This window comes from Syngnathoides biaculeatus, chromosome 7 (assembly GCF_019802595.1).
Source record: "Syngnathoides biaculeatus isolate LvHL_M chromosome 7, ASM1980259v1, whole genome shotgun sequence".
NCBI lineage: Eukaryota > Metazoa > Chordata > Actinopteri > Syngnathiformes > Syngnathidae > Syngnathoides > Syngnathoides biaculeatus.
The window spans coordinates 17,128,339-17,154,163 of NC_084646.1; the positions used below are offsets into that span (position 1 = coordinate 17,128,339).

General features: G+C 41.7%; 2 protein-coding genes across 8 annotated transcripts in view; both read left to right on the forward strand.

Annotated features, from left to right (window-relative positions):
* The first annotated feature begins 495 nt into the window (after positions 1 to 495).
* r3hdm4 (R3H domain containing 4) lies at positions 496 to 12,722 on the forward strand. Of its 4 annotated transcripts, none has more exons than XM_061826262.1 (8): positions 496 to 580; positions 3,824 to 3,981; positions 4,878 to 5,002; positions 5,221 to 5,338; positions 6,654 to 6,739; positions 7,326 to 7,411; positions 10,392 to 10,468; positions 10,787 to 12,722. In XM_061826262.1, the coding sequence occupies exons 1-8, from the start codon at positions 504 to 506 to the stop codon at positions 10,888 to 10,890; spliced, it is 831 nt and encodes a 276-aa protein (XP_061682246.1). In that variant the 5' UTR covers positions 496 to 503; the 3' UTR covers positions 10,891 to 12,722. The 4 variants fall into 4 exon arrangements, with proteins under 4 accessions (XP_061682246.1, XP_061682247.1, XP_061682248.1 ...); XM_061826263.1 differs by having other exon boundaries at positions 10,413 to 10,468; XM_061826264.1 differs by lacking the exon at positions 496 to 580 and adding an exon at positions 1,520 to 1,862.
* A 1,137-nt stretch (positions 12,723 to 13,859) lies between these two features.
* arid3a (AT-rich interactive domain 3A) overlaps positions 13,860 to 25,825 on the forward strand; it is a 45,740-nt gene continuing 33,774 nt past the window's right edge. For 3 of the 4 annotated variants that reach the window (XM_061826137.1, XM_061826140.1, XM_061826138.1), the window contains exon 1: positions 13,860 to 14,162. The gene's annotated coding sequence lies outside the window, so the exon portion shown is untranslated. The remainder of the gene's footprint in view (positions 14,163 to 25,825) is intronic. The other variant, XM_061826139.1, reaches the window with a different exon arrangement.

Sequence of the window (25,825 nt, forward strand, 5' to 3'; positions counted from 1 at the left end):
GGCGTCCGGATCAGATGCCACTGCAAAAGGCAGGGATGCGATACTGAGGCCAAAGTACCGAACCCCCGATACACCTTGGCTGCGCCTCAAAATTCTGTCCATAAAAGTTATGAACAGATCTGTGACAACGGGCAGCCTTGGCAGAGTCCAACCCTCACTGGAACGGAGTCCAACTTACAGCCGGAAAATGTGGACCAAACTCTTGAGGGAGTTGTAGAGGGACCGAACAACCTGTATCAGGGGGTTCGGTGCCCCACACTATGAAAGTACCACCCACAAGACATCCCGAGGGACACAATTGAACGCCTTCTCCAAGTTTACAAAACACATGTAGACTGGCTGGATGAACTCCCATGCACCCTTCAGAACAGTGCCGAAGTTAGGGTAACCCTACCCCTAACCCAGTTCTAAGTAGAACTGGTCCACTGTTGCACAGCCATTGATCTAAAAAAAAAAAAAAGGCTCATTGGCCACCAAAACGCAAGTTGCCATCCGCCATCTTGATGCTCCCAAAACAACCATCCCGATCTGTGCAGAGGCAGTTAATGGCCAGTTTCGTGGCTGAGAAAACATTCCACAGGTAAATTAGAAAGATTTACTTTTTCCAGTTTGTTTGTAAAGAGTTTCTTATTTTCTGATGAGCTTGATTCACTTGAACAAAGTTTTGTTTACAGTTGTTCTTGTTCACTGATGTAAATATTTACCCAAGACTTCATCAGTGGATAAGCAAGAAAACATTTTCTGTAAGATTTTTCATGAATTTCATAATACAGAACTCTGAAAATTGAATTGGATTTTCAAATGTGAGGAAAGAAGTTTAAATTTTCTGTCTGAAATAGGACGTCGCAGAGACAACAAATGAACAATGCGTTTAGCATATATCTTCCCATTGCGAGTCCTTATTTCCAAAAATATATCTAACTGACTGACTTAAAATTTCCTGTTTTTATGACAAAAATGTTTTAATTTTTTTGCTGTTACGATGCTAGTGCTTCACAGCGTATTTTGGGAAAAATTAACGTCACAGAAATCGGGCCCTAGGTAATATGCAGGGTAGCCACGCTGTTCTCGAGCTTTCCTTTGCACTTAGCCTTTTTTGGCATACCAATCTAATTAAAAATCCTTCATGGTACCAGACCTGAAAAAATGTCAGGCTCACACGACCAGCTGTACCTGTAAACACCGTCCTCCACACGTTTTGGGAGTACCAAGATGGCGGCCAACCGGTTTCAACCAATCGACACACCGCTCGATGTGTATGCGCTATCCAGTCTTCTTCTTTTTTTTTTTTTTTTAAATCAGTGTGCACAGCCAAGACGAAAAGGGTTCGAACTCATCTAGTGTTATATTAGCTATCAACGGGAATCACACTTTCATTGTGGACACTACACGCCCTGCTGCAATATGATTGGCTCTTGCTTCACCAAAGGGACAGGCTACCATAATGTCAATATGACTATTCCAAGTACATGTATCACGTTTGTACCAAATGAAAACAAATGTCTTCAAATGGGGCAAGGGTAGGGGTTTCGTTGGGCTCATGGGATTCATAATAACGCCGCCACACAAGTCATTCCATGTCCAGAAACAATAGGGCGCGTCTTACTTGGATGCATCGGCCAATCATATTGCAGTTAGTGTCCAGCCTACAACACGGGTGGGATCTTCTAATAACGCTTCGGGACGGCTATATTTGTTCTTTGTAGCCACTGCTAACATAAAAACTCATCTTCACTCTAGCCACGCTTTAACCACAGAATTTAGTCACATATCTTTGACGAGCTTTTGTTCACATACCTCAACTAGGTCCTTCGGAATAAGATGGTCGTTTTGACTAAACACAATGAAGAGCAGGATTATATGTGAGTGAAAATGACGCTTCCCGATCATTAGCCTCTCTGCTAATGTCCATTTAGATGCCCCCATTCGCGACCTTCCACACTATAAGCTGCACCGATATTTCGCTTGCTCTGTCCGCTAAACTGAACTCCTAAAATTATTGTCGTGGGTTTGGTTAAGATCGAGTTCCCGTGTCATCGTTAGTACTTATTTTTATGGGTGTCTCGGTTATAGTGTTTAAGAGATTAGATTTATCTAACTAATTTACGATTCGAATTACGTTGTACTTTACTTGTTCTTGTGCTTTATTCAACGCTTATTTGTTTTCCATGTTGAGCGAAACATTCGGCAAGCGACTGTAAACCTAAGGGTAAACATTACATCAGCCACTGCAGTACTACCTACTGACCTACATTCACTGGACATTTTTTCATTGGATACGCCTGCACAACCAATGTGATCCAAAATAAGAGCTCAACAAATGATATTAATTTTCCTTAACAAACATAGTAATGCTTAGTTTTGAAGACAAAAAAAGGAAACCAAAAATTAGTTGATGGCTATGCAGCGTTACCACAATTCTATACACACTGTATTCTTCAGAGGCAGCACGGTTGACAACTGTTTAGAACGTGTGCCTCGCAGTTCTAAGGACCGGCGTTCAAATCTGCCTTCACCTGTGTGGAGTTTCCATGTTCTCCCTGTGCCTTCCTGGGTTTCCTCTGGGTGCTCTGGGTTGCTCCCACATTCCAAAAACATGCATGGTAGGTTAATTGAAGACTCTAAATTGCCTGAAGGTGTGAATGGTTGTTTCTTTGTTCAGGGTGTTACCCTGCCTCTCACCCAAAGATTGCTGGGATAGGCTCCAGCACGCCCGTGACTTAGGCACCTCTTTAAGTGCAGGGTGTGTCAAAACACACTAAGACTTTATCGCTAGTAATTGGAGCCACTGTTGACAGCCATTATGACAAGAGAAATACAAAAAAACGTTTGAAACATAAAAACACAGTACAGAAAAATCACTTAGCCTGTAGTAATTTAAAGGGGAAATCCAGCGCTTTGCATGAACAGTGTATCCAATAGGTCATGTAATATGTACCCTTTACATGACCTATTGGATACACTGTTCATGCAAAGCACTGGATTTCCCCTTTAATGGCAAGAACAAAGAAGCTGTTGGAATGTCTGCAAGAGGTGGGGACCAGGACGGAGAAGGTCCAAAAGAATTTTGCATGCTCATAGTTCTGGCAGCGTCCAAGTCCTCTTGGTTGGGTAAGGGAGTACCGGTGATTTTTCTGCCAGTCCTGATTGTACGGTGGTGTTTGTCCAGATTGTGATAGATGAACACAGGTTCTGATTTGATGACTCCTCTGTAGATTTGGCTCAACAGCTCCTAAAGCAGGCCTTGCTTCCTCCGAAGCCTCTGTTGTGAAAGTTCCCCTCACCGTGTGACGCTTGTAGGTTGTGTTGGTTTCACTCGTTCGTCCACTTTCAAGGTGGATTCTGGACACTGCATAATTGACTGAATAATTCTGAAATGTACATTATTTTTCAGTTTTTACTAACCTTGCCTTGTTTTCGTTAATTTCAGTGTAAAATGAGTAATGGAACTGCATGAATTTCCTTTGAAGAAGGGCTTGGAAAAAACATTTTTCCAGTATTGTACATTTTAAAAAAACAGTCAGTGATGTCAAAACTTTCCCTTGTATTTAGAACATTTATTCATTGTTGACAGGAGAAGAACTGAAAACCAATTGTCTTTGCTATTAAATTGCTAGACTAAATGACTCTGCATAATGTGTTTTGATATCTCAAAATGGCTGTCGATTGTCATACTAGGCTGGCTTCAACTATTGGAGACAAATTCCTTGTGTGTGTTTTTACATATTATAGAAATAAAGAGGATTCAGAATCTTAATAAATGCAGAATGAGGTAAAAAAAAAAAAAAAGTAAGCTTAAAAGATGGATTTCTTGTGTTTGCAGCCTGATTGAGGAGCGTAAGTGCACCTCCCTACCCAACTCTCCAGCCAAGCGAGCGTGTCCCAGCAAAAAGAAGCAGTTCTATATCAACCAAGCCATCCGCAACTCTGACCTCACGCCACGAGCCAAAGGCAAGAAGAGCCTGCGGCGACAGGAGAACGGTAAGCTCTTTATGGCCATCAAATCACAAGTGATGATGAAAAGTCGTATCACTTAGTAGAGTGCAGACGCTCCCCCCCCCCCCCCAAAAAAAAAAAATCTGAATTACACCTGAATCGTTTTCGCTATCTTGTAACTCTGTCATTTTTTTTGATTTACTAAAACTCTCTCGTGTGAATGCTGGAGTTCAAAGTCATTTGTTAGACTGCGCTTGCTCGATCTAGCACTCTATGCCCCAGAAGCTTGAGTTCAACAGCATTTAGTTTGTCTGCTGCCTCTAAGTAGCCAAAAGCGAGCTTCATGGGGACAAGGCACAGCTTTGTGGGACTCTTGTGTGTCTCCCTTTCACTCTCTGTGGGTGGACAGCCTTCTGCAGTGACACATGAAGCACTCGCTCCCCACTTAGACCAGTTTGCTGCCACCCTGCAGCTGTGGAAATTTGCCAACTCTTCCACACCGGTTGCCTGCACTGCCATAATGGGAGCCCTTGGGGACTGAAATATGTTACTGATTGAATTTATGTGAACCGAGATACCAAAAAAAATATATATATATTTCGGCACCCATCCCTACATTCAAATATATTTATCCATCCATTTTCTTTGCTGCTCATCCTCACAAGGGTCGTGGGGAGTGCTGGAGCCTATCCCAGCTGTCAACAGGTAGGAGACGGGGTACACCCTAAAGTGGTTGGCAGCCAATCGCAGGCCACATCGAGACAAACAGCCGCACTCACAATATCACCTCGGGGCAATTTAGCACTAAAATATAGGAATATATAAAATTGAATTTTTTTATGTGAATGTCTTGCATATCATATGTTTAGTTGCAATTTGGTTGATGGGGAACAATTGGTAATTATCTTCTACATTTCATATGTGTCATTCTCACAAATCAGCACGCTATCTTACCAATCTTCTTGAGAGGGATGACGAGTGCCCCAAAGATGAACTGGAAGTTTGCAGTACTCCGGCAATCCCGTCTATCTTCACGGAGGCCTGGACCAATGACGATTACGTCGAGGTTGGTGCACGTGCACAGTACATCTGCTCATTTCTTCATTAAAATGTGAGGAGTCCAATTCAGAGTCTCCGACACTGCATTGTCATTTGTTTCCTTCTCAATTCCAGTTTACTTGACTGTTTTATTGTGTCCAATGGGCTTGAATTTTCCTTTGAATAGAACACATCACTTAATGTCAATTATCTAAACCCCCTGATAGTCTCTTCTTGTTCGCTCAGCCATGGAGCGACTTCATGAATTGCTCTGGAGAAGAACAGGAGAGGCTTTTGTCTCTGCTCGAGCAAGAGGTGGCCAAGAAAAAAATTGTTGGTTGTCTCCTTAAAGACCAGAGGAATGGTAATTCATCTTTGAATTTCCTTTTGTCGTTTTTCGTATTGTGATGTCATAGATTTGTGCACCTCGCCACTGCAGCACATACATAGAGATGGATAGGTTGGTTGTGATTTGTATTTATTTATTTATTTGCCACTATTACCGTAATTTCCAACAAATAACCCGCAACTTTTTTTTACACGCTTTCAACCCTGAGGCTTATGCGGTGATGCGGATAATTTGTGCATTTTTACTAACGGCCACGAAGGGACACTCGAGGGGCAAAGGTAAGAATGAAACCGGTAGAATATATGTGCCAAGGAAGTGACTTTTACCGACCCTGTTTGCTCTGCGCTACCATTAGCGTGTTTCTGCTGTGTTACTGCCGCTTCTCGGTGATTTGGCTGGGTTTTTTTGTTTTTTGTTTTTTTTTTAACCAGCTCAGTTCGTGCTACCGTGGTGTTGCGATATTAAGCTAAGCTAAGGTATTAAAACTTTGAAAACTCTTTCTGTGTACCATCTTTCTTTGTAAATATCTCGTGTTTCAATGTGAGCACTTGCGGCTTTTACACAGGTGCGGCTTATGTATGTACCAAATGGTATTTCCTTTACAAATGGACTGGGTGAGGCTTATAATCCGGTGCGCTCTGTAGGCCGGAAATTACGGTAAATTTCTAAAAGCTCGGATACATTTTTTGTTGTTGTGGGACTTTGCCCCACCAAGCCTACTATATTTTTCTAAAGATGGCAAGTATGTGTGTCTCTTTTTTATTGCTTGTATTGGTCCTCAACTCACTTCTTTTAACGTGTATGTACAAGGTAACTTGCTAGTGACCCAGCAGTGTGGTGAGCCAGAACTTTTATCCACTTGATAAGCTGTGACTGAGCTTCATAACGTTTTTACACCACATGAAGGAACACGGAATGGAGAGAGTTTCTCCAAGTCGCAACTTCTTTATCTCCCCTCCACACTCGATTGCCGGTGACAGAGAGCTGAAGTCTGAATATGCAACACGTAAAGCATGATTGAGATGGGGGAAGAGGAATTAAGAAGGCCTCACATTCCAGACATATGGGATTGGGGAAATGACCAGCGCAAATATCCGACACTTTCCTGCTGTCATGTATCAAGTGTCAGCCTCGCACTCGGCCCCACACATTGAGCAATTGGAAACAGCTGTATTATATGCAACCGCGAGTGGTGGGGAGACGGGGATAGGCAAACCCTGCGTCATATCAAAGTGATGGAGTCTTTGTTGTGATTCCGAATTCCAGGTTCAGGGGGATGACAGAAATAAAGGATTCTGAATGTAAATGCTAGTTGTTTGTTTTTCCACAGTAAATCCTGCCTTCACAGCTCAGGAATGTTTCCAAAGAATCGACCGAAGACTGCGGACAACTCTGAGACGGAAACAAATCCCTGTGGTGAGTGTGATCTTTTGGTGGGGGGATCATGGTCTTCGCCATCATCGCTCTTACAGTTCTGTTTAGAGCAAAAGCTATCCATCAAAAAAGTCAAAAGTCAGTTTAAAACTCATAAACCCGATATATTAACTTTCGTTTCCATACATGCAAATGCATCGGGAACACCGCATAATATTTAAATGGTGCGAGGGCAAACAGAAATGAAGAAAGAAATGCCAGTTTACAGCTGCCGATGTTAATCAACTCCATGCAACACAGCTCTAAAGCAGTTCCCAGAATTGTGATGAAACAACTAACTATTAGTTTGAGGATCCACAGGAAAGGAAACTCCTCAAATTTAAATGTAAATCTATTTATTTTAGTCAGTGTTTAACTTTGAGAAATGCAGACAAAAGCTGAATGTTCCTGTTTCTAAATTTTGATTTGCAAGTGTTGCAAGAGTCTCCGTGAAAGTAAAAAGTCTGTTGTCTTTGATAGTGTGTGGCAGGCCAAAATTAAACCTATTCCTCTCAAGTTGCTCAGTACTGTCATTACAACAATGACAGTTTGTTACTTTTCTCACTGCTGTTTTACTTTCTGCTGACAGGGAACTCTGGAAGTGCTGGAAGAAAACCTTCTGAGCTTCTTCCTCGCGCAACCTCGTTCAGTTTACACAACCAACCTCTCCAGCAGGTAGCCATATTTTCATGTTCTTTTTTTAGTGTGCATTTGTGCATACCTGCACTCTTGTGTGAGTGACTCAGAGACCTGGTGAACTTTCAACTAAGTTAAACTTTGCTTTTATACATCTTGCTAAAATTTGATCTCATTTTAGCTAGAGTTGGCTTCATTCTTAGACTACCAATGTCAAATTTCTAGTAGTAGTAGTACTTGGGATTCCAAAATCCCGTTGCTTCTCGAGCAAGATCAATTGGGCATCACCGCAGACTACAACCACAATAATATACATCGTTAGATTAATATCGCTATGACCAAGAGTGCCATAAGGGAGACAATAGTCCAAATAGTCCATAGTCAAAGACAGGTCCAAGAGCCTATGACTGAGATGGGTCTGAGAAAATAATTAAATTTTTAATTTGTGGTATTGGAGAGCTCGGGTCCAAAGTGATGTTGTTGTTTTTTAGGTTCCCCCAAATCTCTGTCGCAGCCCTTATCTCTGACAGTTAATCAATCAGCAGAATTTCTGATTCTGATTACATTGTGCAAATAGTGATAGTTTTATATTCAAGAAAACCGTGCAGTGTTGATGAAGTGTAAGTTCATGCCAAGAAAGTGATAAGAAAAATGACGGACAGCTTTATCAAAGTGTCCTTGAGGCTCAAAACTATTGTTTCAAACTGTTGAAAAAAAAATAATGCTAAAAATGAACAATTAAATCATTAGGATTATGATAATTCTGGATATCATTAATATCACCTAAAAATTGCTGAAAGAGCCCTGAACTTGAGGTATTTCATTTTAAAATTATTATATTATTGTGACAGAGCAAAAGGTTGATGTAGCTAAAAGATATAAAAAAATAAGTAGCTTCAAAAAGTCATTTGATTTTAACGGCGTTAAACGGATGGAGTTTACATTCCACTCCATTTGAGACAAGCCTTATGTGCTGCCTACACATTTTAGCTTCAACTACTAGGAGAAATATTGCTCCTGTATGTTCTTTTGTCAAGCTCCAACTAATTAGAATAAAAAGTAAAATAAAAGGTTGCGTCCTAAAATGCTGAAGTTAACACATTCAAAACAGTGACAACACATTTAAAATCAATACATACCGAAGACAATTAGTTGCTTCTCCTCTTGTATTATCTTGCAAAGAAGTTCACACGTTCTATTGTACAGTATTTGTTTGACAAGAATACAATTCCCATAAAACACCAACAGAGGGAGGCAAAGCAATACAAATAAAGCCAGCTCTCAGAGGGCAACTTGTTCGTGTACTGTACAGGAAATGGGACAAAGATTAACACATAAAGTAACGCGATTAAAACACATTATGTAATAAATATGACAAATTGGTTAATCTCATTAAAAAATAGAATTTGATACCCCTAGAGGAAACTACTGTCCATGAAAAAATGTGTACACTACTTTCTTGTACACCCGCCTGTATTTGTAAGAAACCATTCATCCATCCATTTTTATAGCCGCTTATCCTCACAAAGGTCGCAGGAGTGCTGGGGAGTGAGTCCCAGCTATCATCGGGCAGGAGATGGGGTACACCTTGAACTAGTTTACATAAGAATGTTAGAAAGAAAATCAACCAGTCAATACTGACCTTATAAAATGAACCCATGTTTAGTCAAACAACTTTGATATGTTCAAAAAGATATGTACGCTGGAGAAAGAAGTTACAGTTTTCCTGTAACGCAGCCACTTCTAAAGATGGTGAGGTTCAGTAGTTATTTTAAATAACATGGATAAATGTCACCCCACATTACACAATGGACCTTTCTGATGGCGATCTTAAGCTCCGCCCCCTTAGCCATGTCCCACAAGCTTCCGAAATGGCGATTGAACAGAACGTGGTTGAAGTCGATTCTCTATCGCGTACTCCAGATAATATTGGGGTATGTTTTTGCCAAATGCGTCAGACTTGTCCATGAGAGTTCTACAGAGAAGTCTCAACTATTTCACGCAAGGATATGTACAAGGAATTAAGATTTTAGACGGAGCAGGACGCAATGTCAGAGATACAGCAAAACAGTGGCGATTGATGCAAAAATCTTTTGACGCCTCACAAACTTCATATTGAAATCCAACAGGATAAAATAGTGGAATTGTACTGCGCGTGTAAAGCAAGGTGAGTACTTTTTACTTGGAAAGATCACGAGAAATATTATTCTAGTCTTTATAAGTGAGTGGGTGTATTCATTTGACTTGGCTCATAATCGAACCCAGTGCTCTGTTTTAAAAGTCCGATGTGATACAAATAGGCAAATGGAAGTTTCTCTTGCAGACATCGCGCATTTACGTATTACGAACCTGACTCGTCGGCATAAAACATGACACACCTCATTCCGCAGGTCAGTAATACGCTAACAAAGTGAAAGTTGTTCTCCTGCAATGTATAAAGCACTTATAATAAAATCAAACTCGGAAAGATACTTCTCCCTCACTTACCTTCGAACATACAGCCTTGTGTTTGTTGATATTGTTCGCAGTTAGTTCTTAGTTGTACGTGGGGTCTTCCGCAAGCAGTAATCCATCGTAGACACTTCGTCAATTGTATTTTAGGCTTTGGAAAATGAATCAACCTAGCAAGGATATCTTTCATCAGAATTACACGTTCCCCAAGCGCATCTGAGAACCAATTTCTTCGTAACATTAACTTTTCCAAGCGCACACTATTGACAACCAGGATTGCTTGTGGGACAACATGGCGGCAGGGGCGTGTCAAGCCAGGGGTTAAGACAATGCGGCCATCTGATTGGCCATTATTGTACGAGTGATTGACAGGTCGTAAAGGTCCATTACCATGCAGGTAGGGGTTTTCATTTTTTTTCATCTTCTCACATGTATTTGATGACTTAAGGTGGGGATGGAAGTGCAGTATGCTGCACTACAACAAAACAACAACATTACAAGAATGTGCTGCTTGAATCACATCATTGTTGCAGTTAATTGCCTGTACAAGTGATTCACAATGATGCAGATTTTCTCGTTTGTGGCTTAGCTTTGAAAGGCTTCTGCTCCATGCTGTCTGCCAGTACATGGACCTTGTCTCTTCAAGTGAGTCTGACTTTTTGACCCTTCCACTTATAATGGATGCCCGAGACCACAATAAAACATTGCATATTTTTTTGTGTGTGTGTGTGTGTGTGTGTGTGTGTGTGTGTGTGTGTGTGTGTGTGTGTGTGACCTGTACAAATCAATTGCGGGAAAGAAAAAACTTGTAAGACGAAGGAAAAAATAAACAACTGAGATAATGTGGTTGCCTTGCACAAGTGTGCACACATTACAAAAGGATTCGACTAACCACTTTCCACCGTGCCACTGGAAAAGGTCAATTAAACGTAAAACACGTTTGTCTATTTTTGGGTCTCTCAGGCAGCAATTTGCACGGGTGTCGTCAGACTGAAGTGGTGAACAAACAGGAGGACTTCCTGCCTCCTGCACTTCCTCTGTCAGCCTATTTGGACCAAAGGTACTGAGAAGAAGCCCACCCTCACCTGCCTGGCCTTAAAGGAAACAGTAGCCCTGCAATGTGCGCATACAACAGAACCCTCAGCGACGCCGACCCGGGTTGGAAAAATGTACATACAAAAGTACCATCTGTCAGGGTGAGCGTGGTTAGAAAGAAAACTTTGGGCTACTGGCCTGTTGAGAAACTCATGAATACTTATGAATTAACAAAATCCCCCACCTTGTCACTTCACATGATAAAGCAGTTTGAAAACGCGTACTGCTAATTAGTTAGCATACAATGCTCTTCCTCTGTTTAAAAGGGAAATATTAGTGATGTTAACGTTTCGTCCCATGGCAAAATTATTTCTAAGATCCATGCTAGTATTCTGACCTGTTCCCACCCCCATCATTTTCTTGATCTGCCAAAGTGGGATCATATTTTTATTCGGACCATATTCACATTTGTTAACAGTACTTTTTCAGTTGATGTAACTTTAATTTCGCAGTATAATAATTACACTCATTGTCAAGTGTATCCACTTGTGTAATGGAATGCAAAAGAAAATCCAAAAACATATCTAGTTGGATACATTGTGGTCATCTAGAACTATGCATTTCTAGTGCATTAACAAATTAATAATGAAATCATTTCCACGTTTTGCATTTAGGTACAAATTCTGTATTAGTATATGTACTAAATACTTTTTGGATAGTTTCATGCTTGGTCATGAACAATTGGAAAAATGTTACCAAACATGAATAGTAATCAAACATTTTAATGGCACAATATAAAAAAAGTGTACATTTGGTGGGAGGGGGAAAAGAAAAAGGGTGGAAAAAAAAAAAAGCACTTGATTGACTAGTGTAAGTCTGTAGGATGAAAGTGTTGTCCTGTTGTTAGTGCATGAATATTGATTGTGTTGAAATGTCTCACACAAGTAGATGTCTTTGTTCCCCGGGTGGCCCAAATAATCAAACAAAACAAAAAGTAACAACAACAAATTCTACTTTATGGGCACAAATAGTAGATACCAGGGACAGCAGTTTTGTAGTTTTATAAATTGTTTTATCGCGTACACATTTATATCCGTTTCAGTTGATTGTCTTCAATCCACAATTTGTCCATGCAGCTCAGCCATACTTGTGTAGATTTAGTGTTGGTGTAGTGAAAGAGGCCGGGTCAATGCTGACAGATGCAAATGACTTCTGAAGTCTCTTGTTGACATATACAAACTTCGCTTGTTTACACAGTCCAACCTCTCCCATTGTTACAAAAAAAATAATAATAACATGGTAATACCTGCTTAGCTCAGATTTTGAAAAAGCACTTCTGCCTTAGGAAAGCAAATCTGTTTCTACATTTGTACTTGACTACACTTTTGTGAAAAATATCCAGGTTATTTTTTAAGAGAATTAAGTCCCATGTTCTATTTTCTTTATAGTGTCGTCATTGAACAAGGCTTGAACTGTTGGCCTTTATTGCCAGCAACCAAAGTTTGTATGAAATCTAATTTCTCAGGCTTGTATGATTTTTGTCACTCTGAATATCATGTTGTAATTTCACGTTTGTGTACAACAGTCACTTTAAGATGACTTATACAGCTATCCATCTTTGTTTGCCAACATATTCAACCGATTGTACTGTAAATACTAATTATGTGCCAACATTTAGGACAGCTTTTACGTGTAAACGTTTTACACAAGATTGTGTACATTGTGTGCGCTATGGTGCTTACTTATAACTATAATCGCAACTGTTACGATTGCCATATATTTTTCTCTTGATTACGTGCATGAGAATTTTGAAAAGCACTGTCCGAAATGACAGTTTAATAAACAGTACTTCAAGTGCACCATCCTCTCGACTCGCCACGTCATTTGCAATGGATTATGAATGATTGGTGGGCAGTCATTTTTAATATGTCCACTAGATGTCACAACTTCATATAGAAATGCTACAAGAGTTTCTATCCAGAGAAGTTTGTTGAAAGACGATTGAGCGTTTATTCGATCCATCCATTTTCTTCGCTGCTTATACTCACGAGGGTTGCGGGCAGTGCTGGAGCATATCCCAGCTGTCAATCGGCAGGAGGCGGGGTACACCCTGAACTGGTTGCCAGCCAATCGCAGGGCACATAGAGACAAACAGCCGCACTCACAATCACACCTAGGGGCAATTTAGAGTGTCCAATTAATGTTGCATGTTTTTGGGATGTGGGAGGAAACCGGAGTGCCCGGAGAAAACCCACGCAGGCACGGGGAGAACATGCAAAATCCACATAGGCGGGTCAGGATTGAACCCAGGACCTCAGAACTGTGAGGCCAACGCTTTACCAGCTGATCCACTGTTTATTCTATCCACTTGATTTTGAGTAGGACCACATACTACAATGACAAGTTTAATAGAAAGACTATGACGCACTAGTAGAACAACTGCACCTTACAAGTATCCCCCCCCCTCCACTACTCACCCACTTCTGTTCTCCGAGAACCTGCTTTGCTGCACGACAAAAATTCGTTTTGCACTCGTAAGCTCCTATGTTGCCCACTGGGAGTTTTGCAGTAATACTCCTCTTACTGTATCAATCACAAGTGAACTTTAAATGGCAATGGGTTGCCGTTTTTGTTTATGGAGTTCACTGAGAGGGATTTTTTTTTTTAATATATATTTTGCAAGTTACTATTTTAAAGAATCTAAATTAGAGCGCAAAGACTACACGGTGGCTCACGCCCCTCTCGACCCCCGCCCCCCCTTTTTATAGTTGCCACGGGTGCATTGAACAGCGACCCCCCCCCCCCCCCACTCCCCTTGCTCAGAGGGGGTGGGGGGGGGATGACTGAGGGGTTGGCCCCCGCTGATTCAGAGGTTAGGAATTTGCATTTGATTGCTGTTTGTCAACCAATGGCCTGAGTGTGCAGGCCGGAGACTATTCATTCCCCACGCCTCCGTGTGTCTACGTATGTGTGTGTGTGTGGGTGTGTCCGTCCACGATCCGGGCTGTCTCTCTCTTTCTCTCTCTCTCTCTCTCTCTCTCTCTCTCTCTCTCTCTCTTTCACACACACATCGACACCCAATCTCTGAAAACACAATTACACGCCAAAGCTGAAGGTCGCGGTAGATACCATGCAGTCACATGTAACGAGTTTACTTGCGACAGATGAACACAGGAGCCGTCGCTCTTCTTCGTGCTCTTGGAGGGGGTTTTGCGCCCCGTGTGTCATTTAGGTGAGTCACGGAAAAATCAGGAATGCTTCTTCCGGTCCTAAAGAGTGGAAAAAACGAGCGCAAGTCCAAGTGGTAAGTTTAATATATCGCCTTCCTCCCCCCTCCTTTAAAAACACACACAACGATGTAATTGTGTGTGTTTCTGGCTCCGGTTTGCTCGCCTAATGTCTATTTTTCATCGATACGCTATCAAACGACCTGATCGATAACCAATCGGCCGGGCGTAGGATGAAGCCAGTGCCATATGTCACCTCGCCTGTGAGCTTTCCACCTACGCCGAGTGTTGCACTATTTCATGCCCCAAAAGATGGGAACTTTAACCACATTCTAACCCGTGTTGAGCATGTATTCGATCCCCCCCCCCCCCCAAGAATATGACATTCAATTTATTGAGCTATATCATCTGTTCGTGTTGTTTATGCTCAGTAAAAAAAAAAAAAAAAAAAGGCTAACATTTCCGACCCCCTCCACCCCCTTTTGCTTTTCCCTTCACTTGAGGCCGAAATGGTCCCGTCAGTTTATAACCGCAGTTTGGCCCCAACAGTTTTAACAAGCCGATTATTAAGAGTATTATCCGGTAAGCTAGAGGCTAGATAACGGATAAACAAACTGCCCATTGTATCGGATTCGAGGGTGAAAAGGCTAATTAACGTGTTTTCACATTCAATTCTGTCGTGGCAGCTCGCTGGCTCGGATTAAAAGGCACCAATTGAGAGTTGCTGACTTTTTACAAACGTCATGTGCCATAAGATTGTGTAACCTCAACCCCCCTGCCGCCTGATATAAAAGACGGGTCATGTGGCAAACGACAGCACTTTATTGAGGTTTACCATTTCTTTTCACTGCCTGCTTCCATTTAAAGCTTAGCGACAGGCGTTTTTTTTGGGAGCAGGAAAATGCAGCCCGGAAGTCCAATAATTAGCCCTAATGACATTAATCGATGGACAAAAAAAAATGACTATATTGCACAGATAATTATTTGGTGTGGATCTTGATATAAATGTCATGTGCTCTGAAGGATGATTATAATCATGATGCAATTGGGTTTCAATTGAGTAGGACTAATGTAGTTTTTTGTTTTTGTTTTTTAGCCAAAATGCCCAAATATTAAAGTCATGCTTATGGATCTTGATTTGATCTAGGTATAAACGCTCTCCAACTTGTGTAATTTGGCAAAATGTGCTCAACTCTGATAAAGATAAGCTCCCTAAAACTGTAGTAGTTGTGTAAAGTTTGAAATGTACTGGCGTGGGCAGTTGGAAAAGTCAGTTACACATCACTGAGTGAGATTAATGACAATTCAAGTCAAAACATACATTCAACAAGTCCCGCTTATCAGCAGAGAAGAGATGCCTTCACTGCATCAGTTGGGTGGAGGCACTCGGTGGGCTTGTGCAACATTGCAGGATGTCTACAGGCCTCGAAAAATTAAAATGCATGCTATTTGCTTGGGCTGCACGATATTGGAGGAAAAGAAAAAAACAACATTGCCGTTTTGTTTAACCTGTGATTTATATTGCGGTGTGAAATAATACAGGATCAATGTTGGGAAAGTTCAAGTAGTTTGACGTTCAGTTTGGACATTGCACAGTCTTGTCGTGGTCTAATTACTGGCTGCCTTCTAGTTTCATTCTGAAGAGTGAAATAAGAAACGCAGCAGGTCTCCAATCTTTTGTTCTTTTGAGAATATCCAAACAGGTCCCTCTTTTGGTCACTTTTAATATTTCGGTTGGTTTATTGCATATTACTGTACACCAACATAGTAGCAGACCCTGCAATCTGACTATTGCGCGCTTATTCACCGCGATGATGAGCCTCAAACAAAATATTGTGCAGGTCTAGTGTATGCCCGTGAGCAACCCACACCCCCACTGTTTACTTGCCTTAGAGACTTCAAGTTCCAAACAATCTTAAGCCACTTGTGATATTGGCATTTGGTTTGTGAGTAATGTCACATTTTCTCACTGCGAATGTTGCGGGGGCACAGGAAGCTGGTTTTGTCTAGCGCTTTGTCTGTGCACTTTAAGGTTTCTTGTCTAATCGAGATGCACCTTCTTGACCAACAAACGGCAGCTGCCAACGTTTTTCTTCTGTGCGCCAATAAACTTTGATGTTCTTGGAAACCCCCGCAACATCAATTATGGTGTCACACTTTTTGTGTGTTTCATTTGACAGGAACATGATTATGACATATCCTAGCCACGATGAAACGTTACAATTTTAACACAGGCTCAGATATGTGCAGTAAATGTTAAAATCACAGCTAGTGGTGAAAATGTGGGCATGGGGGGCTGTTAACCATTTACCAACAAATGACACAAACCCTGTACATCTGCAATATCTCACACCCCCATTGGTGTCCAATCACCTTAGAGGCTTGCCTTGATGTCGCTAATCTGTTTGGTCCAATCTGGCATATGCTACGTTCTTGCTGGCACCAGCAAATTCTTGAAGCTTCCGTGTGCATGTGACAGATCTGATGTGCCTTTATAAAACTACGTTGACATAAAGAAGCTTCTGGACCCTCCGGGAAATGTACTCGTACCCGTGACCGTGTACTGTGTAAATGGTTTGAAAAAAAATGGAATGGCAGATGTCATTTTACATGCAATAGTGGAATGGTTGGGAATAGCCTTTGACCACCTCAAAGGGGTCTTTGATTGAGATTATTGATTGATTTGGATCATTTCAAGTCATGCTTTTTAATATCTAACAGCAGACAACATATCCTTATTATGTCACGGCTAATAAATGTTATCAAAGGTGCACAGAGATTGAATGTTGTTATTTCTCATTAATTGTACCGCTCTTTTCTTTCTGGTGTATATTTGCAGACCGTTGTTGTTTTTAGTTGCTTATTTCCCTGGAGTGCATTTACATTGCCTTCTTCCTCAGCATGTAAACAGCTCCCTCTGGCCTCTCTCTCCCCCCCTGTCCCATCCCTTCATCCCCAGCCTGTATTTGGATCATTCCTGCATTTAATCCAACTCAGGTCCGGTTTTGGAATGAATCAATAAGATCTCACGCCCTGTCCGTTGTGTGGACCATCTGCAGATTTTGGGCAATTTACTGTAGTTCAGTGTATAGATGACGTCTCTGATGGCCCTGACCGTTTTCTAATCTGAAATGAACGCTGTTTTTGAAAGCAGCGAGTGTAATATGTAAACATACTCCGCCGCGCGGTAAGTCAGTGGCACATTTGGCTGCTAAACTGGTTAGTGTCTGTGAATAAATGACTCATAAACATGTGCAGACTAGACAAACTGGTCTGACGCCCGTTTGTTCTCTTATTATCAAACTCTTATCCTTGGCGAGTCTGTGTAGACTGTTGTGTTGTCACGACATTCAACTATCCCTTCAAGGTTTATTCAGGGTGTGGGCCAAGACTTGCTTGAATCTTGCAGTAATTACCCTCAAGTCTGTTTGGGACTGGATTGTATTTCAGTGAATGTGAGGTGAATGCGTGCACATTTGTTTCTTCATGCCTTGAGGAAGACCGAAGCAGTTTGGCTGTCTTTCAGCTGTTCGTGTGCCAAAAGTTACTTTTCCGAAGGGCCCGGCCGCCACGTGGAGCTTGAACCGCCTTATCGTGCCAAAAAGCACAAGTTACTTCACTTCTTGGGCTGGAGCCATGGGGGAATCCCTGACCGTGACGCAGGCAGTACGCAGCCGAAGGAAGGGCCTTGCGCTTCTGGGATGCCCCGCAGTTTTGCAAACGAGCTGCTAGCAACAGTTGTGGGGCTTCTTTTCAGTCTTTCTCTGGGAACTGCACCAGCCAGAATGCAGTCACTTGTCTGCCTCGATACTAGCCTGCATGTGCATTCCGCAACGCTCTCATGTGTTCATCAAACCTTATACATTCCATTTAATTGGATGGGCTGGCAGATAACCCATTATATCACATCAGTGCTCCACCTCTGAATGTACGTGATGGGAATTTCGCACAAGAACATGTTCATCAACTTTCTGCCAATTTATCCATCCATCCATTTCACCGCTTATCCTCACAAGGGTCACGGGGAGTGCTGAAGCCTATCCCAGCTGTCAAGGCAGTAGGCAGGCTACACCGTGAACTGGTCGACAGCCAATCGCAGGGCACATGGAGCTAAACAGCCACTCTCACAATCACACCTAGGGGCAATGTTTTTGGAATGTGGGAGGCATGCAGGCATGGGGAGAACATGCAAACTCCATACAAGCGGGTCCGGGATTGAACCTGGGACCTCAGAACTGTGAGGCCAACGCTTTACCAGCTGAGACACCGTGTTGCCCTAATGTCATGTCATTATCCAAGCCGCTTATCCTCACAAGCGTTGCGAGAAAGCTAGAGCCTATCCCATCTCGCCTCAGGCGAAAGGCGGACTACACCCTGAAGGTATCGACACAATCACTGAGCAGGAATCGATCCCATGCCGCCCACATGATTATTATCATTATTATTATCATTATTATTATTACTATTATTATTTAGCATAGAAGAAAATATCATTTGGGAAAACCAAATAATACCAGGCATTATTCTAAAAGGGCAACTTGGCCGACCAATAGAAAATGAGTAACGTAAACGACTTGTCTCGTATTTGCACATTGATTCATCATCGCAGCAACATCACGACTTTTGGGTTTACATGACAAAAAATTACCACATATTCTTTAAAATTATATTTGCCAGTGTTCGGTAGGGTTTAGTCCTCTCTTTACGTACTGTCCTCAGTCCGCTCTGAATTAAAATTTGACTCCTCGCCATGCCTAACGACTTTTAAGGATTAATGTTTCAACTGCAAAAGGGAACGTATGTATATATATAAACTTGGCTCATCATCCTTGTAGTGCTGTTTTCGTCGCGAGGGTTTTTTTTTTCCCCTGCTGACTCTCCCTGTCCATATGATGATTGAGTTTTGTTTTTTATCTTTAAATTGAGTTTTGATTTAATCAAGACATTCTGCTTAGCAACAAATGGCCGAGAAATATGAGACACACGCTGCAGTGATAAGATGGTAACGTGAAACACATCTGCGAAAAAATCTTTGTCGATGTATGTTCTCGCGCCTGGTCACAAGCTAGAATAGGTGGGTGTGTATGTCTGTTGTAATCACACATACCGATAGTTGATGATTTAAGGGATAATGTAAGTTAAAAATGCAGTTAGATGACATGCTATGATTTGAGGCTAGTAGTTTGTGTGTGAACTTATTTTCCTTAACAAAAGTGTGTGACAAAGGCATGTGAACACACACTACTATAAACAACTGCAGCAACTCGCTCATTCATTTATTCCATCTTTTTGTCTTTGCGTGCAAAAAAGTGGCACCGTAACGAGGCTTGTAAGCCATTTTGTTCTGGATGTCACCATGTTGACAACATAAATGTCTATCTGTTATACGGTGTGCCTTTCTGCAAACAAAAGGCTCGAATGTAAAAGAACAAAGGACAAAAAAAAAAGATAGCAACACAACAGTTGACATATAAACCTAACAAGTTAATCCAGTTGGGGATGTTCATAGCATTCCAAATGATGAAGTTGAACACCCCCACCCCCACTAGACATACTATCATTATATCGTCTAGAGTTACCAAAGCAGTGTGTCAACTCTGCGAGCTCCAACATGCAGCTTGCGTCCTCTGCGTCTTTTTTATCGGCCGCGACCGTTTTAACGCAAGAGGAATTGAGATGCCCCTCACTCAGAGTAAACCCCTCACATTCTCATAGAAATGTATAAAAGTATTGGTTATAAAGGCATATTTTAAGAGCTTTAGTTGTAATAAACATTTTATGTACCATGCGTGTAAAATACTTCAGAAATAATGTCTCCTGGTTGAGCCGTTTGCGTTTTCAAATTGTTACGTGATCTCCGTCTGTGTTGGTCAAATAATGACAAAAAATTAAAACTGGGCTTCACTAAGTAATACAGTCCTACATAATAACTCCCACATCCAAGTATCAATTTATTGCCAAAAGTAAGTCACACACAGCATGAGTTGAGCCCAGTGCGTTTCTCTCTCACTGTGTACTGTGTCATTCTACTCAAGCGGTCATTTATTTTTGCTCTCGTAAGGGTACGTTCTCCTTATAAAACAAATGGTAGGTTCCTAACAAGGCGCGGTCAATATCTAGCAGCACAGCAGTCAACATAAACTGCACAACATTTCAGCCGAATCAGCAGAAAATTGTGTCTCGTTTATCTGATGACTCTCCTTTTGCTCTAATGTAATGTTGTTGCCTAACTAGCTGATTCAAAGGTTTGCCTCTTTCCGTATCATAAGTGCTACATATATAGATGGATTTTTTTTTCCAATAAAGGGAAAGGGGCCACCATATGGAAAGAAAACAGTCAACAGTGTGCAAGTTAGGCTAAAATTAAATGACTACATTCTCACATTTCATCAGGTACATCTGCACAATATAAGGTACTATTTGACGTAATTTTGGCAGTCATTATTTTTTCTACTCTCTTTTTTTTTTTAAATCAAATATATCATGCTCAGATGTCCCCCCTCCTCCTGTTATTTAGCAGCGCATTCCAACAAAATTGCTTGCACTGATGAACTGTATGCTGTAGGCTCATTTCCCTCCCCTGAAGTGGATCACAGGATCTTTTTTTTTTTGTCTTATGCCCATTTAATTTATAGAATATCTGAGGCTAATCAGATTTGGATGGCCGCGTTGCTTTTGCTCATTGGACGAGGTCAGTGGAAAGTGCGTGACCGGCCTGTGTGACACTTCCTCAATGATCTTGTTGTTGGTGCAGCCCCGCTCAATGGAGCCTGTGTTATTTCCATGCGAGGTAATACTGCAAGGAATGTGAGTAGTGACGCATAATCAAGACCAGCACCGTTGACCGACTTCTTGTGCCTACAGTATGTTGTTTTTGTGAGTGTAATAGATCAGAAGTGGCTACCGTTTGCCACTTATGACACTTTTTTACGCACTTGTACTACTTTCTAATCAATATACCTTAATTTCTGGCCTATAAGCCGCAACTTTTTCCACACGCTTTCAACCCTGCGATTTATGTGGTGATGCGGCTAATTTGTGCATTTTTTTCTAACCCCCGCAAGGGGGCACTCGAGCGAAAAAGGTAAGAGTGAGACCAGTGGAATATATGTGCCGATGAAGTGACTTTGACCGGTCTGGCGCTGTTAGAGCTGCGCTACCGTATTACTGCCGTGTCTCAGTGATTTTCACCCGTATGTTTTTTTTAACCGGCCCTGTTAGCACGCTAGCGCTACCGTTAGCGTGGTGGGACTTGTGTTAGCGTTAGCGCGGCAGCCCTAGCATTAGCATGCGGTGCTAGCATTAAACTCTCTCTGTACAGTCTTTCTTTGTAAATATCTCGTGTTTGAACGTGGGTTTCAATGTGGGCACTTGCGGCTTTTACACGGCTGCGGCCTGTGTGTACCAAATGGTACTTTCTTTAGAAATGTACTGGGTGAGGCTTATAACCAGGTGGGCTCTGTAGGCCAGGAATTACGCTGTAGCTGTATTCCGACTGTGTGCTCAACTGATTAGTCAACTCATTGACTACTCTGCATTTGAAAACGCGTTTATAGCATCTCGGCATCTAATTATCTAATTTACAGTGGACCGAGAGTATGAAAATGAGGAGGGTTGTGGAGGGGACTCGCGCTTATCCTTGCTAACTTTGGCTATTGTGGTCGATGCAAGTCTACAAATATTCATACCAGCGGGAATGGACGTATGGAACGGAGGCAGGGCCGTGACGTGAAGCTTCTTCCCCCCCCCCCCCCCCCCCCGAAATATTGTCAAATCGTAAGCAAGCAATAACTGTATGATGATAACTATTCATATCAGAACACGCACAAACATCACAACGGCTGGGTTGCCCTTCAACACTTTTCCAATGTGTGGAAATACTGTCGCATAAAAATTATGCTAGTCTATCATCAAACACAGTAAAAGCACAAGAGAATGTGAATGTGAATGAAGGCAACCCTCCATACATATGTGGGAATGAATTATTCAATCACCCCAGTTCTGTATTCTTCTGGAGTTTAGTGTGACTTTAGCCAAAGGGAAGAGTTCAAACCTGTTACTTGGAATAAACTAAATAGGGCTTTGTGTACACAGCCTACCAGTTATTTGCATTCTGGTTTATTATCTTTAAAGGTATTTCCCCTGGCTTCCCCTAATGCTAATATGTACTTTTTGATTACCTGGTAGCCTCAATACACTTTATTCTCCTGGCAAATAAAGATGGCCTCTTTTCACACATAGATCCCATCAGAAATATGCCATATATCAGCCTGAGCCTTTGAAAAAAAAAAAAAAAAAAAAACCAGCAAAGCGGCATATTACCACGCCTCTACATAGCCACAGCGACTCCTGCATTGACATAATTATAGGCCTAAGGACGGCAATGTCAACGTCTGGTGTGATGTATGAAATGCAACACCCAAGTGTGGGAGAACTGAGTATCAGGTGTTAAACAGTTGAAATGTAAGTTTTCTAGTTGGTAAACTCACATGCACACAGGCTCTGTTTTTGAAGAGAATGATTTTTCAGCGGTTAGACAGAATACGGGTTCCGTCTAACCACGGTCTCCAAAAGGCTTTTGTCATATAATTGAGGGGCTAAAACAGCATTTTATGCTAGAGTCCCCAACTAACAGGGACTAAAACCTTGCGTGTCTTATAACATATTTGGCCAATAAACCTGATTTGTGTTTCATTAAAGTATTAGGACCCTAGTCAGCCTGGATTTGATCCCACTTTGATTGAGTTTAACAAACTGGACGCCGACCACGATGCTAGCTTTTTCCCTACCTTATTACATTCCAGTCATCTTTGTGCCACAACCCGTCTCAAGGGTCACGTGATTTAAGGGTCCTTCAAATTGGCACGGACATGCCACAGATGACCTCATTGGTCAGCATCTAAGCTTTTCTGACAGCATTAGTCACAAAACTGTGCTCTAATGGACTGTAAAAATTGGACCAAAGAGCCAAAAACCGTCAAAACCTGTTTTGGGTTTTTTTTGGCCTGCGTCAGTATGTCAGCATATTTTTGCTGGTTGTCAACATGCAGTTTTAAGAGGAACTGCGCTGAAAAGGATTCATCTTTATACGCATGTTTACGATTTGATTGGTTTGTTGAAATCTTACTATATAATTCAATAATTGTGATACGTGTACCAATTTTGTGGGAGTGAAAAAAAGTTACCATTTCTGAAATGGCTGAAATGTTGAAGTGGCAAATGCCAGCAAGTTGTATGAGCTTTGGATGTGAACATATGGACAATATGTGCATGCATTTGTCGCTGTGCAGGTCCCTTTATCTAGTTGGAGTTAGACCCTTAGCTCAACTTCTTATCACCCTGTCCTGTTTACTTAGGCCTTGCAATCTTCTACTCGAATGTGGGTTTAAAAAAAAAAAAAAAAGAGGATTAACCCATGAGCTGTCATCGTTTATACTTCTTTATCCGTGTGGCTCCTCCCTACTCCCCATATAGGAGCTTTCCGCCTACAGTACCTTTGCTAGCCAACATTACTTGAGCCTATTAAGGTGTTAGTGAAGGTGTTGCATGTATGGGGATTTTTTTTAACACATGACACATACTGCAGCATTTATTTCTGCTGTATCATGGGTGATACATCATCCAGTATATGAGTCATTATCGCTCATTTCATTCTTTTCAAAACTAACTACTGAAGTGCAATAAAAAGAAATTAAGAGAAATATTTAGCATTGCACAAAAAGCACGGTACTCACATACTGTTGATCAGACCTAAAGTGGGCCCAATTCCTCCCATCTAATCATGTTCAACAAGCCCGAATATCAGACATTTCTAATATATTATCCTGACTGCGTATCTTGTGATTTGTTCTGTTTAGAGAATTTTTGTCCCAAATTTACAAAGAAAATGGTTGGGTGCAACAATCATAAATATGTGTTCAAAATATACCATTATGTATCCTCGTGTGTGTGTGTGTGTGTGTGTGTGTGTGTGTGTGTGTGTGTGTGTGTGTGTGTGGTCATTGTCGAGTCACACTCTGTGACAGTGACTTGAATCAGAACAGAAGGACCTGAAGCCTGTATTGTTGCTGGAAAAAATAAATATAGGGGCAACTGGTTGTGCTGAATGTTGGGATAATGTCTGTTGCAAGGGAGGAGACTAACATTTGTCGGTTGAGGTGTCCATCGTGTGTGTGCTCTGCTGTGCTGGTCTTCTCAAGCACACCAAACAATAGAAGAGCACCTGGGATAAATGTGCTCATTAAAAAATGTCTCCCATTTAAAAAGAATGGTTAAGATGAAATCAATTTGCGCTATAAATTCAAACAACTAAGACTTGAAAGGATCTCAGGTTGTGTTTCTCGACAAACCCCGATACTGCTCTGATTGGTTTATAACGTCTGTGGGTTACGGAGGTTGCAGGCCAGGTTGTGCAGAGTTGAGCACAGGAAGAATAAAATGTAGGTACTCACCCATTCAGATTTCCAACAGAACATTATTTGGTATTTTATATTATTTCCCGTGGCACACCCGACAATCTCTCACAGCACACCAGTGTGGCACAGTGCACTGGTTGGCATTTAATCCACAAATTTACAGTATATCCACAAGCTAAAATTTAGAGTCAAATAAAACAATAGTACATAATAAGTAAGATTATGGTGTAAGTTTTTTTTGTAGAATTGCCAACAAACTTTGCTCCCCACATACACTCAAACAATATTGAGTCCTTTTCATTTAATCATGTCAGCTGTTATTACCCCCCCCCCTCCCCGGTTTCCACATGAGGAAGAAAAGCAAACATGTGGTGTCGCAATGTCATTTGCACCATCTCGCATGTAGGAAATCACGAAGGATGAACAGTTGCATGAAACAAAGCGACCACTTCTGCTTCCGCCTGTGCAGGAAGAAGTAAGAGAAGAGAATGGCTTTAGTCATTTCTAGTTCTTCTTTTCAAATGACATACGACACATGAGCTGACGCTATGTTGGGGGTGGGGGCAGGTGTCGGCACACTGCTGTACAGTAGCCGTACACATTGCTCAAGTTCGTTCTGGTTTGAATTTAGTCTCATTTGGCGGACAAGGAAGGGGGTTTAGAACAGTCCAAGTGAAGACATGTACAAAATGTGTTTTTGAGCGATACAGGGGTGTTTGCAGTTCCACGTTTATTGCTCCAAGTAAACCAGTCACAGCAATCAAGCCAAATATAGCCCGGCTACATCGGCGCAGTGGAGGATGTGACAACTGCAGGCATTCAGCTTTCATTCAAGCTGTAAGAATGCACTGAATCAATATTGAATATCTGTAGGCCGCTTGGCTGCATCTGCCACGTCAGTTGCTACTACCTTGGAGGAGGGCTCTTGTTTCCTTGAATCACATTTTGCCACCATGTGACATAGACTGGTGCTGTAGGGGTTTCATGATTCATTGAAATTGTTACAGCTGCTTGGCGATTATGTCAGAAACTGCTGAATTTCTTAAATCATACGGAGGCTTCAGTCCAGCGGGTTGATCCATGACTATGATAACCGTTCAATGGGATCTGTTTGTAAAGTTCTGATTGACACAGCAGTTGGGTGGATGTAGGTCAGTCTGTAAGGACTGAACCCGGGGACCAGAGATGGAGGGCTAGTTTCAGTCCAGTTCTTACGAGCTTCTTAAGTCACAAGAATTACCCCCCTGTCGACATTTACGTTTTATTTCAGAGGACTTAAACTGCCCGGGAGCAAGGCATCAAACATAACCTCTCAGGTTATCCAT